At 39.8% G+C, this 25877-nt stretch overlaps 1 protein-coding gene across 1 annotated transcript; it reads left to right on the forward strand.

Moving 5' to 3' along the window:
* The first annotated feature begins 3343 nt into the window (after positions 1–3343).
* klhl6 (kelch-like family member 6) lies at positions 3344–24371 on the forward strand. The gene is made up of 7 exons (XM_057851454.1): positions 3344–3578; positions 5452–5617; positions 15374–15823; positions 15892–16129; positions 20835–21037; positions 21148–21361; positions 23152–24371. Exons 1-7 carry the CDS (start codon positions 3352–3354, stop codon positions 23454–23456), a joined length of 1803 nt encoding a protein of 600 aa, XP_057707437.1. The 5' UTR covers positions 3344–3351; the 3' UTR covers positions 23457–24371.
* The last annotated feature ends 1506 nt before the right edge of the window (positions 24372–25877 follow it).

Genomic DNA, 25877 nt, shown 5'->3' on the forward strand with positions numbered 1-25877 from the left:
AGCAAAATAATGCAAAGGGGCCCATATTTTTGGCCCACCATTTCCTCACAGTGTACTGTGAAACCCATACATGCAATCCAACCCATACGTCCATATTTTGTATATTAATCAGATTTTGTTGCACTGCATACTTCAAACTTCTCACCCCAAATGATTGTCAGTACTTACAGTAGATAGCGCCAAGCCTTTTTCTAAAAGAGGAAAGAAATAAGTTAAGGAAGAACTTTTATTTTTTTAAGCTTGTAATCAAGTATCAAAACTCACAAAAGTCAAGTAAAGCAAACTGTAGTAAACAAAATAGAATATAAATTAAACAATTGTCAGATTGGGGGCCCTCTAGTGCTCAGGGGCCCTAAGCAGCTGCATAGTCTGCGTATAGGCTGGGCCGGCCCTGACTGTAGCTGACGTGAAGGTGAGATAGAGAGTGCGGTTCTATTTTACTTTCTCTTTCAATGTTTGTTGCTGGCGTAAACTGTAACAGTCAGTGGGCGTTTTGTGTTGCACAAGTTGATGGAATAAATGATTAGAAACCTGACGAAGCTGGATATTTCTTTGGCGATGTTACCACAATAATAATTGTCACCTTAACTTATAAAGACTGGCGAACAGAGGTCAGAGGAGGACAGTCGAGATCAACATTCTATGGCCGTATTGTCGAGCCAGTTTACGAAAGCACACACCATGTTCATACTTTTCTATCATTTTCATTTTCACTTCACTGGTATGCGTCACCACCCCCCCCCCCCCCCCACCTGCAATAACCTTTTTGGAACCAGTGTTGATTTCTCTCACAATAAAATCCGCCATGTGTCCGCCTTCTGGCAAAACAAAGAAACAGCGGCGCTGTCATCAATCGTCGTAATTCAAGCATGTTGATGGATGTAGAGGGTTCGCATCTACATAGCATAATCAATCACATTCTAGGTGGGCAACAGTACGTATCAAGGGTGTAGGTTTGGCCTCAATATTCGTAGGGACGATATAACAGTATAACCCTTCATACTTTACACTTTTTGCTGGGGATGGGACATTAATAAAACCAAACAGATTATTGAACAAGGGTTTGCGCTACATTTCTAACCAATACGAACCTAATTCATTGATAGGCTAAATGATTAATGCAAAATAAATCTGTATTGACTTATATGGTAACTTTCACACTGCAAATTTATAACATCTAAATCTAGTATTTTTTCTTAAATCTAGTTGAATAATTTTCTCCATCTTGTTTTGAGTGTTAAAGGTAGACAGATTAATGCGTCAGATTATTCCACTTCATTTAAGTAAATATTACATATGTTCTTATTAAGCCCATACATCTAGAAGTTTTTCAACTAAATCTAGAAAAAAAATTGCTTTCAAATGTTTTGAACAATATCTATTCTTGAATTAAGAACATTTTGACAAACAAGTTTTTTTTAAAAGATTAAATATATAAACTTTTTACTTAAAATAAATCTGTTAAATATACTTTCAACTACGTAGATATTTTTCTTATTTCAAGAAAACTGAGTAAAATTTACTTGAAGCACTAGCAATTAATTTCACTCTTTTTTTCTAGTAGATTTACACTGAAAACAAGGTTTTAAGGAGGTGTGTTTTTGCAGTGCATATGTATTTGCTCAGGTGATACACCGTTCGATTCAAGCCTTTGTTTTCAAAAACTACTACAGACACATTTTGAAAACTTTTCGAATAAATGTCTGGATTTTATTAGCAAATTTAAATTGCAATATTTAGCATAATTTAAATTATATAAACCTACAAAGTAAATACAAACGTGTTAATCATCTTTAAATTATCCAGAATGCAAAAAAATAAACATTTGTAAACATTTTAAGACCACGCAAAATTGTCTGTCTCAATAAATTAAATATTACAAAAAAATTCTTAGTCATGGAATAACAAAAATAAATAAAAATGAAGCCTTCCTTCAGGTAAAACACTACTGCTTTTGTCCACAAGCACAACCAAACTCAACAAAAAATGAACGCTCCTTTTGGCTTCTTTAGGAACACATAAATAAAATAAAAATGAAAGCAGGGGAGAAGGGGGTAAACCTTGGTTCACTACATTTCTTACAGTTTAATTAACGTTAACAGTAGAAAACATACAGGAGGATATTTCTCTCATAGCAGCTTCCTCCTCGAGTTTGAGAAATTTTCACAGATTAATGTTATGCTAACTCTGATGCAGGTTGAACTTTCAGTAGCAAAATTAGTGGTACGTATGTTCCCCACCTTCACAACATTGACAACCTCTTTTTACTTTATTTACAGTGGCTGCTACTAGAGGAAAAAAATATCCCTCGTTTTCGAAGGTGGCGGACGAGGCGGCATATTGTATTTTTGGGGGGCGGTGAAGTCATCAGCCAATCAAACGTGTGTTTGAGGGGAAAAATGGGAAAAGGTGTGAAAAGTGAAAAGGGGTCAATGTAAATCTGAACATAATGAAAATAATTCACTTAACGGTAGGGTCAATTCTATTCTTACAATATATGGGAAGACAATCTAAATAACCTATATAACTGAAGTCATTATATAATGCAAATAAGGTTGCTTAAAAGTTGGTGAGGACAATTTTAGCATCCTAAAAAGTTGGTAGTCTTATGTCCCTACTGTCCCTATGCAAACTTACGCCATTGGTACGTCTAGATGACAGAAACATTTGTGTCTAATAGCTTACTTGCAGACTATGTCTGAACAAGGAACACGAAAAGAAAACTTATGAAAGGAGCTGCCAGTTTGCTTCTCAGAAGCTCGTCTACTTCCTGTCCTTTTTCTATCTCATACGACTCCTTCCTTCTAGCCACTAAGTGGTGCAAAATTCACATTTAACAAAAATCATCACCCAAACAGTGAACATAAGTTATCCTATAATTCCTATTACAGTATATTGTCTTTTTATTTGTAAATCGGCTGATATTGAAAAAAAGTCTGCCGATAGATCAGTCGATCTTTATCAAAAACCTCCAACTGTTGTAAGAGCTTCAATATAATCTTATAAATCAACTCATTTGCTGCCTTTGACGACAACAGTTGTCGAATTGATCGCTGCCATCCCTCCCAGTCAAAATGGCTTTGATGTCTGTCGCTGTCAATGGCACTAAAACCTAATTATTCAATAGCAGCATTCTCAGTTCAAATGGATTCGACATCTTTGCGCCAAAGTCATTCATTTGACACAATAATCAATAAAGTTGTAGTAGTGTCACTTTTGAAAGTAGAGGGGAATGGCTCAGCCACAAGAGAGGAAGTGTCTAAAAACAAAGTTGCTACTTATGCAACTTGACAAAAGAGGAAAAAGAACTCTGCAAAGCAGCTGCAGCACACTTGCAAGCAAACCACAAAGATGAGCGACTCACTAGAGAGGACAACTGATTGCCCCACTACCCTCGCTGGGGAGGACTCGAGCGGCACCGAGTACCGCTGGGAAGACGGAGGCCTGCCCCTGGCGTTGCAGAGAGGCATGGAAGACTTGCGGGTCAACCTCCAGCTGACCGACGTGCTCGTGTGTGTCCAAGGACAGGACTTCCCTTGCCACAGGGCCGTCCTTGCTGCGGCCAGTCAATACTTTAGGTAAAGGAAGCAAAGAGAGGCTCATAGCAACCTACAATTTCCGTTGCAAATCCTTGAGCAAAGAGCATAATTTATCGTGTACTTACATTGTTTCGATCAAAAACTCTGTGTAGCATGTATCACCGAGTGTCAAGACACAGCTGTGTTAGGCCACAGCCGGACTTTGTGGGTATTTTATGGGTGAAACACGGTAATATAACAACAAGGAGTGGTCGAGATTTTCTTTTTCAAATCCCCCCCCCCCCCCCGATTTTTCTATGTTTGGATCAATTATTTATCATCTAAAATATCGGGAAAAATGTGACAGTAACGCAGAGGTTGCGCTAGACTTTTTCGTTGTCTGTCATTTTGACTGACAGTGTCATAAAAATCCGGTCATAATCTATTTTTACCCGTCACTTACATTTTTAAAATGATAATAATGACATATTCAATAGTATTTAGTTTTCATTCATTTTTAATTAATATTCTGTCCGAACAAGCTTAACAAGAGGCAGACAGACCGCAGAGTGCACCAATCAGCGACGGGCAGACGTGCCGTTAGCAAAGCGACGAGGGCAGGACGAGGGACTTGCGCGCGGAAGTAAACATACGAGGAGAACGGAGTTTATTCAACATGGCTAGCGCGAGACAGACTGTTGTCAATGTCTCGTGTCGATGTGTTTTAGCTCATTTTTTTACCGCGGATTGGAACATATTCTCGGCTCTCCCGCCATCCGTGTTGTTGTAGAGACGACTTTCGGCGCGCAAGAGTGACGTTGCTCGTCAAGAACACGTCACGCAAATAAACAAATCTGATTTGTCGATTGATTTTGTACCTACTCGAGAGGCTGTGTCCCAGACTTTTCTCTCAGTGTTTGAAAAATACAGGGAGAACAGTCTGGCCGTGCCAGGCAAACACTCAGCTGCCTTGACATTTTTCCGAGTAAGGCCAACGACGTCATGCATAAAGAGAGACAATAGCTAATTAATATGCTCACTCGCCACCCTGTGGTCTGGGGTGTGAATTGCAACCTGTCAAAATGACGGATGGACTTCAGTTTTTTTCCGTCACCGTTTTAAAAAACCGGTCAAAGACGGAAAATATTCGGTTAACGCGACCCCTGCAGTAACGATAAAAAAATACAATTAAGCGATAGTTATGTGGTAGATATCCGTGACCTAATTACAGACACTATTTTTTTTCATTCTGAAGCAATTTGGTTAAAAGTTTAAAATATGCGAGTGTAGAATTTTCTAAAGTTGTTTGTTTTTTAAAAACAAAATATTAGACATCAGTTCATGATTCTAAACTAAAAATGATAGACATTTCGAATAATAAATATAATTACTTACCTTATTTTTTATGGCTGGGTTGAAACAAAAGCGGTTGCTCCAGTGTCTGTAAACGGGGGTCTCCAGGGTAAAACTGACAAATTAAAAATAGTCCAGGGGCATAATGCACCATAAAACTGCTATGGCAGCATACAGACGTATTGTTCTATCACTATCATCATCTATCATCATCTAACACAACCGTTCTTTTGGCTTAAAATACAGCATTTTATTTCAAAGACGGGTGCAAGTGCAGAAACCACTTTTTCAGCCTCGTCTTATACAATATGTTTTGTATTTGACATGTCTACCCCATTTTAAATGTGAAAACAATTCTTTAATTTTAAATTTGTTTTAATTTGAACTCATTGGGTATCATTGATGGTGCTACATGTCCAATCTATTTGTTCGTTCTCCCCCCTCCCAGTCAAAATGGATTGAATGTCTAGCAATGTCAATGGCACTGAAATATGATCATTCACTTTCAGTCCTCCCAGTTCAAATTTGACATTAAGGGCAGTTTATGACATAACAACTGAAAGGATTTTGATGTGTTCAGAGCCATGTTCTGCAGCGGACTGAAGGAAAGTCATGAGAAATTGGTGGAAATAAAAGGCCTGGACAGCGAGGCAATGCAGACGCTCCTTCAATATACTTACACCAGCCAGGCCGTCCTGACTCACGCTAATGTACACAAAGTACTGGAAGCAGCCAGTCAATTCCAGGTAAGCACATCCACCTAAAAAAGGTGAGCTTAAGGGCATTTAGAGTGTTTATACTTTGGGCCCACCCCGTATGAACGACTAGTAGTATGAATTACTTACCGTACATATAGACCGGAGGGCTTACTTGACAACAATTTTTGATAGCCAAGAGACATTGCTGACTTAAAAAGTGCCCAAATCATATTTTTGAAACCTCTTAATTTGTGTTCTTTTTTTTTTTTTTTTAAACATAAAAAAAGTATATAGTGGACTGTAATTTTTGGACTATAAGCCGCCACCCAACAAATTTAATACGAAAGCGACGTTTGTTCAGAGATAAGCCACACTGGACTACAAACTGCAGCTGTTCTTGCTGTATTATTATATTTACACCAAAAGATATTAACTAATAACACTTTATTTGACAGCGGCATCATAAGACTGTTATAAGACCAAATGAACTTTGGCTGCAAAGCTTCATTGCTTCAAGAAGATTCATTTGGCCATCACTGCTCCTTTGAGGGAGACAATCAACCTCTGCTGCCACCTGCTGTCAACACTGTTGTCGTACAACATGCCTCCTAGCATGCATTGCAGCACTACAGATGTTCTGCGCTAATTAATTATTCAGTTACTGTTCGAATTTTTTCAATAGTTGCTTGTTACGGTATCCTGTAACACTTTGACAGTTGTGCCAAAAAACTGTAATAAAACCATCATAATTATGACATGACTAGGGATGGGAATCGAAATCCGATTCCAATTCGGAACCGGTTCCTAGTGTTTCGAGGCCTCGACATCACAATGAAAAAGCCTTAACAATCCCTTTAACGAGTCCTGAAGATGCATATTGCGTCGTGACTGTCTTGTTGTCCAAACGCATCAAACTAGCATGGCGCCAATAACCACCCGCTCCAAAGTTTGGCTACACTTAACCAGGAAAGAGGGTGAAAATGAAAGGTTATGATGGTTTAGCACGAAGCATGAGCATTGCAGCCGTAAACATAACAATGACAGCACGTAGGTTCAAACGCTCGAAAGTGTGTCTTCATTTCACGAGGAAAAATTACAACAAAACGACTTGCAATCATTGCAAGGTGGAGATAACTGCATCGGGAGGGAAGGTGGAGATATAACTGCATCCTGAGGGAATAGACTGCACTGTCCTCACCGAGACAGCTATACAGCTAGCTAAACTCCGAAATGACGATACAGAAGACGTTGGTATAATTTGCTGACTTTATCCAACCATCACTTGAAGAGTGAAACTGAAAATAGAAATGAAACAAATAAATTTCGTCCCCAATAACAAACAGGTTTGCATCAACGTAAATCAGCGATGATTAGCTGCTAATTCGTTAATAACAAAACAGTTAGCATGCGTTCGCTAGCATTAGCACATCGTTCAAACCACTACACAACTGGATTTAAGTGTCTGATCGCGAGTGGAAACACACAACAACAACACAAAAGATGTTACATAAAGGCAGTGCCTCTGTAGATATTTTACAAGCATTAACAAAGAACGTAGGGTCGTCGCAGTGCTTCCCTCTCTCACTCGCTTGGATGCAGCATTTCTTCTTCTTCGCCTGTAAGCGCGCTCTTCTTCACGTGAGCGCGTTCTTTTTCGCGTGAGGAAGCGCAAGGGCGCCCCCACTTGAGCGTGAAAGCACCATAAAAACTAAAAGGCATGCATTTCAATATACTGGTAAATAATACGCTTTAACAGGGGTCCCCAAACTACGGCCCACGGGCCGAATACGGCCCGCCCCGACATTTGGTCCGGCCCCCTGAACAATACCAGAGAGCTTTTTTTTTTTTTTTTTCCTAATAGTGTTATTTATTTTCTGGCCTTTTTCTGTGAAGAACTCAGAGAGGGTTATTTGGTTATTATATATTTGATTGATAGTGTTATTATTATTAATTATTATTATATTATATAATTATTTTTATTTTATTTACTTTTGTTCCGTGAAATATCCAGAAAGGGTTATTTGATTGTGGCTTTCTGAAAAACAATATTTTTTTTACATTTATGCACTCCTGCAATCGTCACACTTTTTCTGTTACAAACTGACCCCGGCCCCTCATCAGAGAAGGGAAAAGTTATGCGGCCCTCACGGGAAAAAGTTTGGGGACCCCTGCAAGTTTAACACATATTGCTAACGGCAGACCAACGAACCTATATGCCAATATATACCAATATTTTTTATTTCTATTAGAAAAATGTTTCAGTAAAATGTTACACATTCTTGTGCATTTGCCACTTATTGCCACAGTTAATATTGAGGCTTTGGGCCTCTTTTGACCTTGTTGTGAGTTTGTAAGGTTGTGACTTCTGATTAAACAAACTCGATGCCAATCAAAACGTTTGTTCTTCTTTCCCCCCAAATTAGAATCGATAAGAGAATCGATAAAGAATCGAATCGTTAAGCAAAATCGATAATGGAATCGGAATCGTAAAAATCCTATCAATTCCCATCCCTAGACATGACACTGCCATGAGCATTAATGAATGCTTATGAAAGATGATCTGAGCTGGGCATAAATGAAGCTAGTGACATAATTTGTCTGATGACACTTAATGACATCTGTCATAAGCGTTCATTAATGCCCGTGACAGTGGCATGCCATAATTATTACGGTGTTATGGCAATGTTATTGCGCCGCTGTCAAATAAAGTGTTGCCTATTAACCAAAATAAATCAACAAATAAGCCACACTGGACTATCACCCGCAGGATTCAAAATGATGGAAAAAAGAAGCGTCTTAAGGTCCGAAAATTACGATATATACATATATATATATATAACATACATAATATAATATATATCATTTTTTAAATAATTTGTTATTATTACTATGGAACATTTATTTATTGATTCATTTAATTCAACAATGAAGGAGAGAGTCACTACTGTTTCGTGTTTTAAATTCTTTTGAAATTTGGGTTTAAATTCAAAACAGTAAAAAGCCGACAAAATGCGGTCAAGGTCTGTTTATTCATCATTTTACTTTGGAAAACAATGGTAGTTACGTAACACGGTATCCATAATCCAATTTATCTCAGCACACTATGCACATATGGAGCTAATATGTGATGTACTTCCTTTCAAACCTGACAGTTATGTTTCAACCCTGAATTCTTCTGGACAATTAATTTAAATTTTAGTATAGCAATAGCTGGAGCAAAGCATGGATTACTTCTTTTTTTTTTTTAATTGGGTGCACTGCAGTCATTTTAAAACCTGACCTTAGTACTGAAGGTTATATTCTGTGTACATGCAGTATATTATTAGGAAAATTCAGGCTTTCGTTTAGTACAGAATTGTAAATGAAACATTTAAACTGTAGAAAATGAATTTCCTCAAAATAATCTAGAGAGATGTGCAGGTTTGCAAATTTGATGAGGAAGTGAAAGTACTCGACTGTGCAGGTTTTGTAAAATGACCACTTTTACTGTCTCTTCGGCAGGGACAATAGTTTTTACGATATCTTAGTATACTGACGTTATTGTGTTGTTGTTTTTTTGTTTGTTTTTTTGCATATTTTTATATGTTGTAGTGTTTAAGGAGGTATTTGTCGTTAATGCAATGTTTTGTAACAGTTTTTTTTTTTTAAGTCATTCGTGGGAGGTCCGGCTGGCTGTAAAACATGATCATGATTCAGTGACATTGACAGCAGCATACCTCCAAACCATTTGAACTGGTAGGGATGGTGAAATATTAAATCATCCCACTCCTGAGACTATAATCTGTAAAGACTATTAAAAATATACAGTACAGTATGTACTAGGCAAGGCAAGGCAAATTTATTTGTATAGCACAATTCAACACAAGGCAAGTGCTTTACATCACATGAAGATAAAAAAAAATCACATTAAAATCAATAGAACGTAAAAAAAAAAAAAAAAGACAATCGAAATAGGAAATAAAATAGATAAAATCGCATTTAATCACGAATAAAAAAGTAAATAAAAAACAAATACTACTACTACTGCTAATAATTAAAATCAGCAATGGAAATAAGAATAGAAAGCAAATAGAATCAAATATATAGACAGTTATGGATATGCAGTGCTAAACAAAAGCGTTTTTAGCCCTGATTTAAAGGCGCTAACAGTTTGAGCATACTTCAGACCTTCAGGTAACTTGTTCCAGAGGTGAGGAGCATAATAACTAAATGCTACCTCACCCTGCTTGGTTCTTGGAACATACAGGAGACCGGTTCCAGACAACCTTAGGGGTCTGGATGTTTCATACGATTCTAACAAATCAAGCATGTATTTTGGTCCAAGGCCATTAAGTCTTTTGTAGATGAGCAGTAGTATTTTATAGTCTATTCTTTGACTCACTGGAAGCCAGTGTAACGATTTCAAAACCGGTGTAATGCGGTCCAGTTTCCTTGTATTTGTGAGGACTCTGGCTGCAGCATTCTGTACTAGCTGCAGCTTCCTGACTGATTTTTTTTTTTATCAAGACCTGTAAATATACCGTTGCAATAGTCCAATCTGCTGAAAATGAATGCATGCATAAGTTTTCCATGTCTTGTTGAGTCAGAAGCCCCTTAATTCTGGCTATATTTTTTAGCTGGTAATAAGCAGATTTAGTGACGAACTTTAGATGGCTATCAAATTGTAGGTGTGAGTCAATAATTACGCCAAGGTTTCTGACTTGATTTGTAGCTGTAAGTGGCATTGTGCTAAGGTGCCTGCTTATCTTTGACCTTTCCTTTTTTGGCCCAAAAATGATCACTTCTGTCTTCTCCACATTTAACTGGAGAAAATTATGGCACATCCATTCATTGATTTGATGAATGCATTTACTCAGGGAGACTAAGGGACTATAATCATGTGAGGACACAGAAATGTAGAGTTGTGTGTCATCTGCATAGGTGTGATAGGAGATGTCATACTGTTCCATAATTGAGCTAGGGCATATAGATGTTAAATAAGAGTGGTCCAAGAATTGACCCTTGAGGGACTTCACACGTGAATTTGCATATACTAGTATATACAGTCATGTGAAAAAATTCGGACACCCCTTTAAATATTCAGTTCTTTATTAAGAAATGTTTACATATCAATGTCTGATCTGGAAAAAAAGTGATTTAATGGCATGTAAACAACAAAAATTATAAATATTTTACTCATTAAACCAAATATATCAACAAAAAAAGCATATTCTAACTGAGGAAAAACTGACTGACTCTAACTGAGGACACCCTACCACCTAATAGCTAGTGTTACACCCTTTTACCCCCTTAATGTGTCTATGACAGCAAAAATCATGTTTATGTCATATTTCACGTGGTATTTTATGCTCCTGAATAAAATGGACCGCTTAGTTGTGTGTGGAAACGATCGATTTATATATTCAATTTTTTTAATCCAGTCATGAAAATAAATAACTTCCTGTTTTGAGGAGGAATGCGAATGTGACAACAGCATCTCACAATACACCATTGCTTTATAGCTTGAAGATGGACTGCGGATTGAGCTGATTTTGTGGATTAATTTGTTTATTTTCCGCATCACACCAGCCAAATGTGCTGCAGGGTTTTGTTGCTGTAACAGGGAAAGGCGTGTGGGCCTTTTTGGGTTTCAAGAACCATCACCCCGAGATTGACCAAAACAAGTCCGACAACTGTGGGACCATTGGACTTAGGAGGAAGTGAGTAAACATCGTGTTTTGTATTGTGTCAAATACTGGGATCATGGCACACGTTTTAATACGGAGGTGGCTTGCATTTTGTGGCTGACAAAGCTCCTTGTCCACCGAGAATACCACTCGGCCGACGACCGGCGGATTGTCGCACACCTGTCGCACTCCCCTTCGCGTGCCCGCCGGGAGAGGGCTATTCTCGACTTATGCTCGTGCGGTTCTCCATATCATCCAGACTTCCAGCCTCCTCTACCGTCTTCGTATGCCTGGCAATAGACCACTATCCTCAGGTTGGGCTCGGGCAGCTACGCACTCCTCCGACGTCGGCCGGTTTGTCCGGCGGTCATTCTCCAGCTCTCCTGTCCGCAGCAGGGGAACGACGAGCTGTGACTTGCTCGCCACCAGGGGAGTTGCCGATCAGTGAAGAAAATTGACAACCCCGCCGTCGTGTGACATGACCCTGGGTAGTATTGTGTGATTTTACGCTTCGAAAGGCGAAAATAAGACTTTGAAATGCCGCTTGGTTTGGGTTAGCCTGTTAGCTAGCTGTCACGCCTCCTGGTTTGTTAACGCTCTCCGAAGCTGGGGCAAAAAAAAAGATAAAAGACGGACTAACTACGGTGGCATAAAATATCGTTCGGGAGGTGCAAAGCAAAGCATCCCTAAACCATGACATTTCCACCTCCATGCTTCACAGTTGGTATGAGGTTCTTTTCCTGGGATGCTGTATTGGTTTTACGCCAAACATGTCCTCTGTTCTGGTGTCTAAATCAATTTTGATTCATCTGTCCAAAGAACATTATTCCAGAAGTCCTGGTCTTTGTCTATATTCACTCTAGCAAATTTCATGTTTGTCTTGGAAAGCAAAGGTTTCCTCTTTCCACACCTCCCATGAAGGTTAAACTTGTGAAGTCTCTTTCTAATTGTAGAGGCATGCACTTTAACATCAACGGTAGCAACAGCCTGCTGTAGGTCCTGTGATGACATTTTAGGGTTTTTGGAGACTTCTTTTAGCATCTTGCGGTCTGCTCTCGGGGTCAACTTGCTTGGATGGCAAGACCTAGGCATGTTGGCAGTTGTTTTGAATATCCTCTACATGTAGACTACTTTCCGGACAGCGGAATCTTTTGAAATCCCTTACCACAGGGGTCTCCAACCTATTCCACAAAGGCCCGCTGTGGGTGCAGGATATCATTCCAACCGAACAAGATGACGACAACTTTTCATCAATCTGGTGTTTCACAAATGCAATCATTTGATTGCAGTCAGGTGTGGCTTGTTTTAGCAAAAGCCTCATTGGTTCAACTGTCTGTGCTGGATCGGCTGGAACAAAAACCAGGACCCACAATGTGCCTTGAGGTCTGGGAAGGAGACCCCTGCCTACCATACTCATAAGCGTCTACAACAGCGGTCTCAAACCGACTCCACAAAGGGCCGCAGTGGGTCCTGGTTTTTGTTCCAACAGATCCAGCACAAACAGTTCAACCAATGAGGTTTCTACTAACATAAGCAGCACCTGATTGCAATCAACTGATTACACTTGTAAGAAACCAGATTGGTGAAAAGGTATTTGTCTCGTTTGGTTGGAATGAAATCCAGTACCCCCTGCGGCCCTTTGAGGACCGGTTTGAGACCACTGGTCTACAATGTTCTTCCTGAAGGCCTCAGACAGCTTTGATCTCACCATGATATTTTCTCTCACTTCAACACTCAGTCACTGTTGAAAGTTTTACGCGTAGAGGAGTGGGGCAAACTTTCTTCAGACCGATGTCATCGACTGGTAGATTGCTACAAAAAGTGTCTCACTGAAGTTATTTCAGCCAAAGGGGGAACTATTAGGTGGTAGTCTGTCCTAACTGCTTCCTCAGTTAGAATATGCATTTTTGTCGATATATTTGGTTTAATGAGTAATAAAAAGTATTTTTTGTTGTTGTTTACCTGCAATTAAATCACTTTATTTTCCAGAGATAAAGAAAACAAGATCAGACATTGATATGTGATATGTGAATAATTCTTAATAAAGAACTGAATATTTAATGGGGTTGTCCTATTTTTTTCACATGACTGATATAGTGCTTTACAAAGTCCTAAGGGGGTTTAACCCCTTATAGGACACTGATTTAGATGCTATGAAAAAACATTAGGTTATCGTGGGTTTTATGCATTCATTCTATTTGATTTATAAAACATTATAAGACTAATATATAAAATATACTGTATATAAATAAACAATAGTAAAAGTACCATTATTTAAAAATTAAGTGTTTTCATTCATCAAATTGATTAATTTTAATTAACTTTATTTTATTTGATTAACTCAATGACTGCCATTGATAGTGATTGACGTCTAATCCATTTGAACTGTGAGGGCTGGCAGCAAATGAACCTTATTTGCTGCGATCCCTCACAGTTCAAATAGATTGGACATCTACCAGTGACAAACTAACTTAAAGAGCATACGACCGGAGAAAAAAAAAAAGTTTAAATAGCATTATTATGTGAATTAGAATCATTTTTTGAGACGATTCGACTATATACAACAATTTAGCAAAGCACAGATGACGAGAAATTAGTCTTTTAATCTGCCGGTTAGCCACGCCTACCGCTATAGGGCTCGAGCGTCCCCAACAGGTGGATGACGTCAGCGGGAGACTGGGCTCATCGGTTTTACTATTCAGCCCATTGAGGGGGAATTATTTAGAACGAGGAAAACGCGACGAAGAGAGCCGCAAAATGTCATTGTTTCAGTCTCTCTACTCCAATATTTTTACAGGATATTCTTTTTATCCAAGTATTTTTCCCCAATAGCTAAATAAATGGCTTGAGAAGGACCCGTCAGCCCGTCGAGGGGGAACTATTCACAACGAGGAAAACGCGATGAAGAGAGCTGCAAAATGTCATTGTTTCTGTCTCTTTACCTCAATATTTCTACTGGATATTCTTTTCATCCAAGTATTTCCCCCAAATTCCTAAATAAATGGCATGGTCATGACTAATAACAGTCTTGTGCTAAATGGAATATGAAATCATAAAAATGCACTTATTCAGGACGACATGGCAAAATTACTCCATAATCGTCAAAACTGTCGACTTCACCTTTACTGTCGCACCTCCCGAACGATATTTTATGACACCTAAATCGGACATATGTCATTTCCCTTCCCCGGCTTTGGAGAATGTAAACAAACCAAGAGGCGTGACAGCTAGTCGACATGCTAACCCGAACCGAGTGATGTTTCAAAGTCTTCGAAGCGGAAAATCCCACATAACTAGCCCGGATTATTTGACATGATGACTGGGTTGTCGATTGTCTTCGGAGAGCAATTTACAGCTCGTTCCCCGGCAGGAGGGTGGCTGCAGTTGTTGTGCAGCTAACGTGCAGCTAATTTGCATGAGGAGAACTTTTTACATGCCTATCAATGATCAAACGTAAGTAGTCCTTTATTTAAAGAAAGTTTGTAGTGTTTACTTTGTAATCGCTGTATTCGTATTTGACATAATACAAAACAAGATGTTTACTCACTTCCTCGTAAGTCCAATGGTCCCACAGTAGTAGGGCTTGTTTTGGCCAATATCCACAGTGAATGGGAACCTTCTGAAACTCCAAAAAGGCACACACGCTTCTCCCTCATACAGCAAGATTTTTCTGCAGCCGTTATGCTGGCGTGATGCAAAAAATAAACGTATTAATCCGAAAAATCAGCTGAATCCTTAGTCCTCATACACAACAATACGGCTGTATAGTGAAGAGGACTCCTTCTCCCGTACACGTCACAGCACCCTCCTCCTCAATGCAAGACCGAAGGCGGAAGTCACTCATTTTCATGGCGCGGGATTCAAAAAACTAAATAAATGTAGCGATTGCTTCCACACACATCCAAGCGGTCCATATCATTCAGGAGCATAAAGTATCGCGTGTATTATGAAATAAACATGCATTTTCGTGTCACATGCACTTTAAACTCACAGCAAAATGAAGAAAACAACCACAGGATTAACCAAAGTAGTCACTTGCCCAGTAATGATTAGGAAATAAACATGCAACAAAATGTCACAGCTTTTTCCTGCATTTTTGTACAAAATCTTGCCAAGTTGCTACCCTTGTCCCTTGCAGTTCCCCCGTGTGGTAGACGCATGCGTCGGCTACCTGACCAGATCCCTTCAACCCGATACTTGCATTGGCATCCTTAACTTGGCAGATCGACACGTCCTTCCTGCCCTGAAGAGCAAGGCCGTGGAGTACATTGCGTCCCAGTTCTCCCAAGTGGTCCGACATCAAGACTTCCTGGAAGTGTCGGCCGAGTCACTGGAGACCATACTGCAGCGGGACGATTTGGACACGAGGTACGAGGAGTTTGTTTTCGAGGCACTCATGCGGTGGTTGAGAGCGGAGGTAGACGAACGCCGCTGCTATCTGGCCGGGTTGCTAGCACACATACGGCTGCCGTTGTTGGAACCAGCATACTTTGTGGAAAAAGTGGAGGGTGATGAACTGATCCGTGGATGCAGCGAGAGCTTTCCACTGCTGCAGGAGGTCCGCAGCTTTCACCTCTCCGGAAAGGAGGTTTGTAAGACTGGATCTGAACTTCCAATTGTTGTCTAGTTGAGCTTTCTAGAAGATGTCTCTCGCAGGTAGTGTCCAAGCGAACCAAGCCGCGCCTACGCCACTTCCTATCAGAGGTGTTCCTCATCATCGGAGGCTGCACCAAAGATGATGGCTTCATTTCCACCGTCACCTGTTTGGACCCGCTCAGACGTAGCAGGTTGGAAGTTGCTCGGCTACCTGGCACCGGCATGGAGGAGGAGGCCCAGAAAAGAAAATGGGTGGAGTTTGCTTGCGCCACTTTTCGCAATGAGCTGTATATATCTGGTAAGACGTCATTTGAAATTCTTTCTCTGCAGGTGTCTGTGTACCCGTATTTTTCGGACTATAAGTGTGCCTATAAGTGTTTTCATAGTGTGGCTGAGGGTGCGACTTATACTCAGGAGCGACTTACGTGTGAAATTATTAACACATTATGATATCATTTCATGTTATTTTGGTGTTTTGGAGTGACACTGATGGTTTGGTAAACTTGTTAGCATGTTCTTTATGCTATAGTTATCTGAATAACTCTTAAGAGCTATGGCCACGTTCACGTTCTGCCTTTGGCAATGTGTGTACAATTGTTTTATTGACATTTTTATATTGAAATGCATGCTTTTAGTTTGTGGCGCTTTCACGCCCACGTGAGGACGCACTTGCACTTGTTTACGTGAAGAAGACCGCTCACACGCCAGAAGAAGATGGATAGCTACGCAGCTTGAGTGAGTGGGCGAGTTAGCGAGTGAGAAACACGGCTGCGAACCTACGTTCTTTGTTTAAGCTTGTAAAATATCTCTACAGAGGCAACGCCCGTGTGTATTATTTTTTTTCTGTTGTTGTTGTGTGTTTACCACCCACGATCGGACACTTAAAAGCCAGTTGTGTTGTTGTTTGAACGATGTGCTAATGTTAGCGAACGCATGGTAACCGTTTGTGTCATTGCTGTAACAGCACATAATTATCATTTATTTACGTTGATGCGAACCTGTTAGGTATCGAGGACGAAATTGATTCCGCAAATTATGCAGACGTCAAGCATCGTCATTTGGGAGTGTAGCTCGCTGTATAGCCAGGACAGAGCCGTAGCGTCCTGGTGAGAACAGTATATTCGCATTTCGTTATTCATGCACTGTACACTTATTCAGCATGTTTATTTTTATTGTATTTTTATATTAAATTGCCTTTCAAGACAGATGAGAGATCTGTTCTATGTGTTGGATTTTATCAAGTAAATGTCCCCCAAAATGCGACCTATACTCCGGTGCGACTTATACAGTGGGGCAAATAAGTATTTAGTCAACCACCAATTCTGCAAGTGTTCCTACTTGAAAAGATTAGAGAGGCCTGTAATTGTCAACGTGGGTAAACCTCAACCATGAGAGCAGAATGTGGGGAAAAAAAACAGAAAATCACATTGTTTAATTTTTAAAGAATTTATTTCCAAATTAGAGTGGAAAATAAGTATTTGGTCACCTACAAACAGGCAAGATTTCTGGCTGTCAAAGAGGTCTAACTTCTTCTAACGAGGTCTAACGAGGCTCCACTCGTTACCTGTATTAATGGCACCTGTTTTACCTCATTATCGGTATAAAAGACACCTGTCCACAACCTCAGTCAGTCACACTCCAAACTCCACTATAGCCAAGACAAAAGAGCTGTCGAAGGACACCAGAGACAAAATTATAGACCTGCACCAGGCTGGGAAGACAGAATTTGCAATAGGTAAAACGCTTGGTGTATAGAAGTCAACTGTGGGAGCAATTATTAGAAAATGGAAGACATACAAGACCACTGATAATCTCCCTCGATCTGGGGCTCCATGCAAGATCTCACCCCGTGGCGTCAAAATGATAAGAACGGTGAGCAAAAATCCCAGAACCACACGGGGGGACCTAGTAATGACCTACAGAGAGCTGGGACCACAGTAACAAAGGCCTATCAGTAACACAATGCGCCGTCAGGGACTCAAATCATGCACTGCCAGACGTGTCCCCTGCTGAAGCCACTGCACGTCCAGGCCCGTCTGCAGTTTGCTAGAGAACATTTGGATGATCCAGAAGAGGACTGGGAGACTATGTTATGGTCAGATGAAACCAAAATAGAACTTTTTGGTAGAAACACAGGTTCTCGTGTTTGGAGGAGAAAGAATACTGAATTGCATCCGAAGAACACCATACCCACTGTGAAGCATGGAGGTGGAAACATCATTTGGGGCTGTTTTTCTGCAAAGGGACCAGGACGACTGATCTGTGTAAAGGAAAAAATAAATGGGGCCATGTATCGAGAGATTTTGAGTGAAAATCTCCTTCCATCGGCAAGGGCATTGAAGATGAGACGTAGCTGGGTCTTTCAGCATGACAATGATCCCAAACACACAGCAAGGGCAACAAAGGAGTTGTTTTGGCAGAAGCATTTCAAAGTCCTGGAGTGGCCTAGCCAGTCTCCAGATCTCAACCCCATAGAAAATCTGTGGAGGGAGTTGAAAGTCCGTGTTGCCCAACGACAGCCCCAAAACATTGCTGCTCTAGAGGAGATCTGCATAAAGGAATGGGCCAAAATACCAGCAACAGTGTGTGAAATGTTTGTGAAGAGTTACAGAAAACGTTTGGCCTCCGATATTGCCAACAAAGGGAACATAACAAAGTATTAAGATGAACTTTTGGTATTAACCAAATACTTATTTTCCACCATGATTTGCAAATAAATTCTTTAAAAATCAAACAATGTGATTTTCTGTTTTTTTTCCCCATATTCTGTCCCTCATGGTTGAGGTTTACCCATGTTGATAATTACAGCCCTCTCTAATATTTTCAAGTGGGAGAACTTGCACAATTAGTTACTTATTTGCCCCATTGTATATGTTTTTTTTCTCTTCGTTGGGCATTTTATGGCTAATGCGACTTATACTAAGATGCGACTTGTAGTCCGAAAAATACGGTATTTAAGCACCCTGTTTCAGTTCAGTCTTTGTCAGGTTGTCTTTGGTTGTTTTTTTGTCTACTGTCTGAAGTTAGATGAGACTAAACCTCTCCTGTTTCAGGGCAGTCAGGATTACCAGAATTATTTAATTTTGTTAAATGCCACAAAAATGAGTGTATTGCCCTTGGTATACATACGCTGGATACTTTTTGGCACTTAGATAACTCTTTAGTGACATCACGACTCTGAAGACAGCTGTCCATTGTCCACAGGTTTATTGACATTGTGCACTCAGTGGTCTCCAAACTATTCGACATAGGGTCGCAGTGGGTGCAGGATTTCATTCTAACAAAACAAGACGACACCTTTGCATCAATCTGGTGTCTTCCAAGTGTAATCAGTTGATTGCCGTCAGGTACTGCTTGTTTTACCAGAAACTTCATTGGTTAAACTGTCGGAGCTCGATTGGTTGTAACAAAAACCAGGACCCACAGCGGCCCTTGAGGACCGGTTTGGAGACACCTTGTCTAAAGAGTAAAACAAACACACAATGAATTACATGAATATCGTTTTTCCTCATACATTGTATAGTAAATATACTGAATTGGTGAATGAAATCAACCAATCTTTTTAACTGCTACTTAAACTGCTATTTAAACATTTATACTATTAATTATCTTTATCAATTATAATTATCACTTGTATTTATTCTCTTTAACTGGCTATTAGAACGCTGCAACCATCAGACACAGTGACAAAATGAATTCTTTCACAATATTCCACAATAACTAAATTTACCAAAAATAATGATCTATAGACGCAAAATGACAACTTAGAAATCAAATACGTACCGACGATGCTATAAAAGACGGTTGCAGATTCAACTAGATTGACAGAGGTGACAAAAACAACTTTGTTGAACTTTTTTCTGGTCACATGACACTATTCATCTTACTTCCTGACTTTTGTGGTCACATGGCTAGTCAGAGGCCATATCTAGTACTACTATCTGTCTTCATTTAAAGTGACAGTAACACAAGCAAAACAAAGAAAATTCACATGCAAAAATAAAAAAGTCGTTTTAACATTTTTAACAGTTGTAACATCACAATGAGAGAGAAATTCTTAGAAAATTTCATATTGTTTTCTTCGAGGTCAAAGTTTTACATACACAAAAAGTACTGTCGCAAAAGAAATGGAGAAGTCCAGATGATGAGGTCATGTTTTGGAAGCTCCCGCTAGGTTAACTAACAACGTGAGAGTTAAATGACGGCATACCTGGGGATGTATTTAAGGCCACACCTCAAACATTGTGCTTCCTCGTTTAAAATCATGGGGAATTAAAGAAAACAAAGGGCCAGGAGGAAAGCGAGAGAATAGTGGTACTCCACAAATCTGGCTCATCTTTAATGAGTGCAATTTCCAGATGCTAGAAGGTGCCACATTCATTTGTTCAAACGATTATATGCAAGTATAAACATTATGGGAATGTCCAGCTGTTACACCGCTCATGAAGGATACAGGCTCTCTGTCCTAAAGATGAACGTGTTTAGATCTGAAATGTGCGAATCAACCCCAGAGCAAAAGCTAAAGACAATGTAATAATGCTGGATGAAGCTGGCAAGAAAGTGTCGGTGCAGGGCATCGACATGAACCGACAATCAACAAGAATGAAGTTATTACGTTACAGCCAAAACACATGTGTATGTTGCGTGTTGTTTCCTTGTTCGTTGTGCCGTTGCCTTACACTGCCCGAGGAAATCCATTTTGATTGCAATTGTGTTTTGTTACTTTGCCCTTTGTTTTGCGAAATGTATTTTTGTAGATGAACAAGCTTTTGTTCAATATTTTTTTCAGTTCACACCTGTTTTTGCCTCCGTTTTCACTGAACATTGGGTCCCCCATGTTCCACGTCCACCAACCAGCCTGGGAATACACAAAAATAATGAAAGTGTTTCTTTAGTGGTGCTGCTTGCACCACTGCCATTGCATTGCATACGCTTTGAGAAACTGTCTTTCACATGAAGGTCACTTATACGAGCTGTTGTCTGTGCCTTTCATGCTAACGTAGGAGGTAAAGAGACCCAGAGAGATGTTTGGAAATACAACGGAGCTCTTGACAAGTGGATACGGATCGAGCCTCTGATAACAGGCCGCTGGCGGCATAAGATGGCCATCCAAGGTGGGAGGGTGTACGCACTGGGAGGGTTCGATGGCGTGCGTCGGCTCGATTCCGTAGAGGCTTACGACCCTTTTCACAACCGCTGGACGCAGGTAAGAATGGACCCAAATCAAGTCTTAGTTCCCTTAATCACTGCAAAGCACATACATTGCACACCCTTGTTCTGCCAATCGATCACTTGACCGCTTTTTTTTGAGTATAGGTGGCACCACTCGCCATGGGCGTGAGCTCCTTTGCTGCTGCGAGCTTTGACAAATGGATTTACGTGATTGGCGGAGGTCCGGATGGGAAGCTGGCGACCGATTTAGTTCAATGCTGGGAACCCGGGACGGATTTTTGGGAGCTGCGTGCGCCGATTCCAATCGAAACCAAATGCATCAATGCTGTCTGCTTCAAGAACTGCATATATGTAGTTGGTAAGGGTATTATAATGTCCTAAATATGTAAAATCATACAATGGACCTATCGCAAAACCACGCCGCCAAATCACAAAAGTTGGACACCAAGCTGTAGAGTTGCCACGGAATACTGTGTGGTTGTGACTTAAAACATCTTTACAAACAACTTCAAAATAGCAAAAATTTGATGGTTTAATGCCGTGCGTGGGGTACCTGTAATTTCGACTCCAGGTAACTTGAAAGATTGGGGGGAGGAATTTTTTGGGTGCCTTTTTCAAAACCTAAAAGAAGGCTTGCCAAATGCAAGCTATGGCTAAGGCTCTGTCATCAGCCAAATAAACAACTGAATGTCAAGAAAGTCACCGAAGGACAATTATGCTTGCTCAAAGGTAAGTTAATGATTGATTTGTCATAAAATACATATATATTTGATAGCTTGTAGTAGAAACGTAGACTTAACTAGAACATTAATTTGCTAACATTTGACAGCCTACTTGATTTTTAGCCTGTCACTACACAAATAGAATAAGATATAATCTAAGCTGTCAAGACCCCAGCTCTGAAAGTCCAAAGTAAACACCACAGACTTTCTATTAAAAATAAATAAATAAATAAAAAAGAGGAAGGAAAATGTCCTACGTTTGGTCGTGGACGCACACGAAGGAAAGTTCTCACACACAAACCTATCATGGGACTGTGGTCAACTTGAATGCATGCCGGTCCTTCAATTTTGAGTATTTTTTAAAAAGTTGTATTCATGTTGCACATGTATGTTTATGATGTACGTTGTTTATCTGGATAATATTGAGAATCCAACTGAATGTAAAAGACTACTTACTCATTGCCACAAGAGCTTCGGAAGAAAAATTTGACAGAGCACATGACATAACGTTACTAAGAAGCTAACATTATAGCTAGATAGATATTCGGCCTGTGGGCTTTTATCGTTTTTAAATTGCGAGTGGTGGCATTTTAGCCTGGAACTCCAGACTCACCGCTGTTCCAGCTATAGAGTCTGGGACCCAACCCCTTATTGGCCTCCCGAGCCTGAACGAAATCGTCCGTGCAATCAGATTCGTTTATTTGCTTGACGTGCTCTTAACGAGCAACGTCAATCTTGCGCGTCAGAAGTCGTCTCCACAAAAACACAGATGGCGAACGGGAGAGCCGAAAATATCTTTCTATTCGCGGTAAATTCAGGTTTAAATGACCCAAAACACATTGAGTCGCTAAAACCAACAGTCTGTCTCGCGCTAGCCATGTTGAATAAACTTCTCCGTTCTCCTCGTGTTTACGTCCTCGTGCTAGTTTCTTATCGCTTTACCAACGTCACGTCCGCCCGTCGCTGACTGGTCCACTCCACCGTCTGTCTGCTGTGGCTTGCTCCGCCCTGGGAATTTGATCTGCTGAACAGTCGCCAGACTGTATAGCTGGAACAGTGGTGAGTCTGAAGTTCCAGGCTAGTAGCATTTTGTCGCGATTATAATAGTGCTCTCCTCTCTATAAAGTTAATTACCATGGACATACCGCTCCACTGCATTCTGCAACCCTCTCTGTCTGCTTCTAAAAGAAATTCATTTAACAGAACAAAAAACACTTCATTTAAAAAAAAAAAAAAAAAAACAGGTCTATTGCCAGATGTGGGAGTGCAAATCCAGAAATTTCTGAAAATCATCCATAAATCGCTCGTTCACTCAATCACTTTCACTGAGAGTTTTGGCGGAGCCTTGGGTTGTCCGAGTTTTACGATTTGCGATAGGTCCATAGGCCCATTAATTAGAGGTTTATTATCTCCTTTTTCCCCACAGGTGGCGCCATGCACACCTTGTATTGCTACTCTCCTCTGTCAGACTCGTGGTCTGAGGTGACCCGTCTAGGAGAAAGAGCAAGCTGTGCCATCGCCGCCTGCAGCAACAAACTCTTCATCACAGGAGGGCGTGATAACAAGAATCACGTCATCTCTGAGGTTATGTGTTGGGATGTAGAGAAAGGTGAACTGACAGAGGAATGCGCCCTACCCATGGGTGTCTCACACCATGGCACTGTAACATTGTTGAAGTCGTACATGCACAAGCACAGAGCGGTACCTGCGTCTGACTGCCAAACCATTTGAAAAGAATGCTTCCGTGTGCCTGCTGACAGGCTAAATAATGCAGATTTAAACAGACTCACTAGCCAAGGAGTAGTCTTTCACTATCTCAAAATGTACAAAAATCTTATAGCGTCAATAGAACGCAATGTAATGTAATGTTTTATTTTTTTCACATCGTGGTTCAATAAAATGATGGATCGAATTGAGCTATACAATATTTCACCTAGCACTAGTTCAAAAGTGGATGGCAGAATTGCTGATCTGAAATCTTGACTCATGGGTGATTGCCAGGCCCGGAGTGACTAATCGGGAGCTTCTGGACGATTCCAGAAGGGCCGGCCGGCCAGATGGGCCGGTCCGCGTTTTATTTAAAAAAAAAAAAAAAAATTACACTGTTATCATTTTTTGTTTGGTATTTATTTATGACAGTGTCACTGAGTATAACTTACATTCTGTTACCGCTGTCCCTGTGGGCCGTCTTGAAAAAAAAAAAAACAGTATTATTTTTTTTTTCCAGACTCATCCTCACGTGTGCAGACGAAAAATACAGCATGCAGCTCCGCCCCCTAATTGTAGTCTGTATTGAGCCAAATTAGCTGCTATCTCGGTGCTCGGATGGATAAAAAGAGCAAGGGTGGCGCTGAAAAATAAGAATTAAAAAGAGAAAAGCACTCGTGAAAGAATCGGCAAAATGCGCGAAAATAGCTAATTTTTTTCATGCAACGACCTTGCTGCCTCAAACTACAGAGGATTACAACGAAAGTGGTAAGGCCAGATGGCGAATAAAATGCAACCTGCACCGTGTGATACGACAATATGTAATTGTGGAAACTTTGGCTTCTTGTAGCACCTCACAAGGGATATGTAGCAGCAAGCATTAGCCATAATGAACACACCACAGGTGCAGAGCTGGAAGGTAGGATTGCCATGTCGTTCAGCGAGTGAACATTAGAATTAATATAATCAATTACGTGGCGTTTTTAAAGTGGAAATGGAAAATGGATAATAGTATCATTAGAAGTTGTTACAATGTGCAATACGTATTCTTTATTTTTCATATTGTTATGTTGCTATGTTTGTTTTATCTGTAAGCACTCATTTTGTTAATATTTGATGTTGCAGAAAAGGTCTTATTTATTCATTTATTTTGGGGCTGCCAAAATTATTGCGTTAACGGGCGGTAATTAATTTTTTTAATGAATCACGTTAAAATATTTGACGCAATTAACGCACATGCCCTGCTCAGACAGATTTAAATGACAGTACAATGACATGCCCACTTGTTAATTGTGCTTTATGGAGTTTTGCCGCCCTCCGCTGGCGTTTGGGTGCGACTGATTTTATAGGCTTCAGCACCCATGAGCATTGTGTAAGTAATTATTGACATCAACAATGGCGGGCTACTAGTTTATTTTTTGATTGAAAATTTTACAAATTTTATTAAAACGAAAACATTAAGAGGGGTTTTAATATAAAATTTCTATAACTTGTACTAACATTTATCTTTTAAGAACTACAAGTCTTTCTATCCATGGATCGCTTTAACAGAATGTTAATAATGTTAATGCCATCTTGTTGATTTATTGTTATAATAAACAAATACAGTCCTTATGTACCTTATGTTGAATGTATATATCCATCTTGTGTCTCATCTTTCCATTCCAACAATAATTTACAGAAAAATATGGCATATTTTATAGATGGTTTGAATTGCGATTAATTACAATTAATTTTTAAGCTGTAATTAACTCGATCAAAAATTTTAATCATTTGACAGGCCTAATTTATTTTTCAAATGTATCATTTAATATAGTTTTTTTTTAAATCCATTTTTAAATTTGTTCAAAATATGTTGTGTTGCACTTGTTAAAATAAAGCCACCTTGTTAAACAACCATGACCTGCACTGAATTGGAATACACAGAATTACAGTACACGGCTTTAGAGAACACTGAACTTAACACGCGTATGCATAATGACATAATTTTAAATGAGTGGGCCGGTCTGAGGCATGAAATTCCAGGGCCGAAAATGAGTCCCACTCCGGCCCTGGTGATTGCCTTCTTGGTTTGCTCCCCCACGACTAGTTTGTTTGTGTTCTCCTCATCAAGCATGTTTTCTGAATGATTAATTAATTAATTAATTAATTAATCAAATAATTTGATACATTTCTGTTGACTGTGTGAAAAATGTCAAATTCAAAGAGGTTTTTGACAGAGGAAAAAAAAGTCAAACCTTTCTGTCCACAAATTGGTTTTTTTTCTTAAATGTTTTTAATTTCATTCATATACTGTAGGACAGGGATCTCAAAATATTTTGCGATCCCCACTTGTGATCCGATTGAAGTACAGTAATCCCTCACTTATTGCTGTTCATGGAGACCAGAACCGACACCGTAAAATGAAAAACCGCGAAGCAGTGTCACCCCACATTGTTATATACA

Source organism: Corythoichthys intestinalis, chromosome 12, assembly GCF_030265065.1.
Source record: "Corythoichthys intestinalis isolate RoL2023-P3 chromosome 12, ASM3026506v1, whole genome shotgun sequence".
NCBI classification, from domain to species: domain Eukaryota; kingdom Metazoa; phylum Chordata; class Actinopteri; order Syngnathiformes; family Syngnathidae; genus Corythoichthys; species Corythoichthys intestinalis.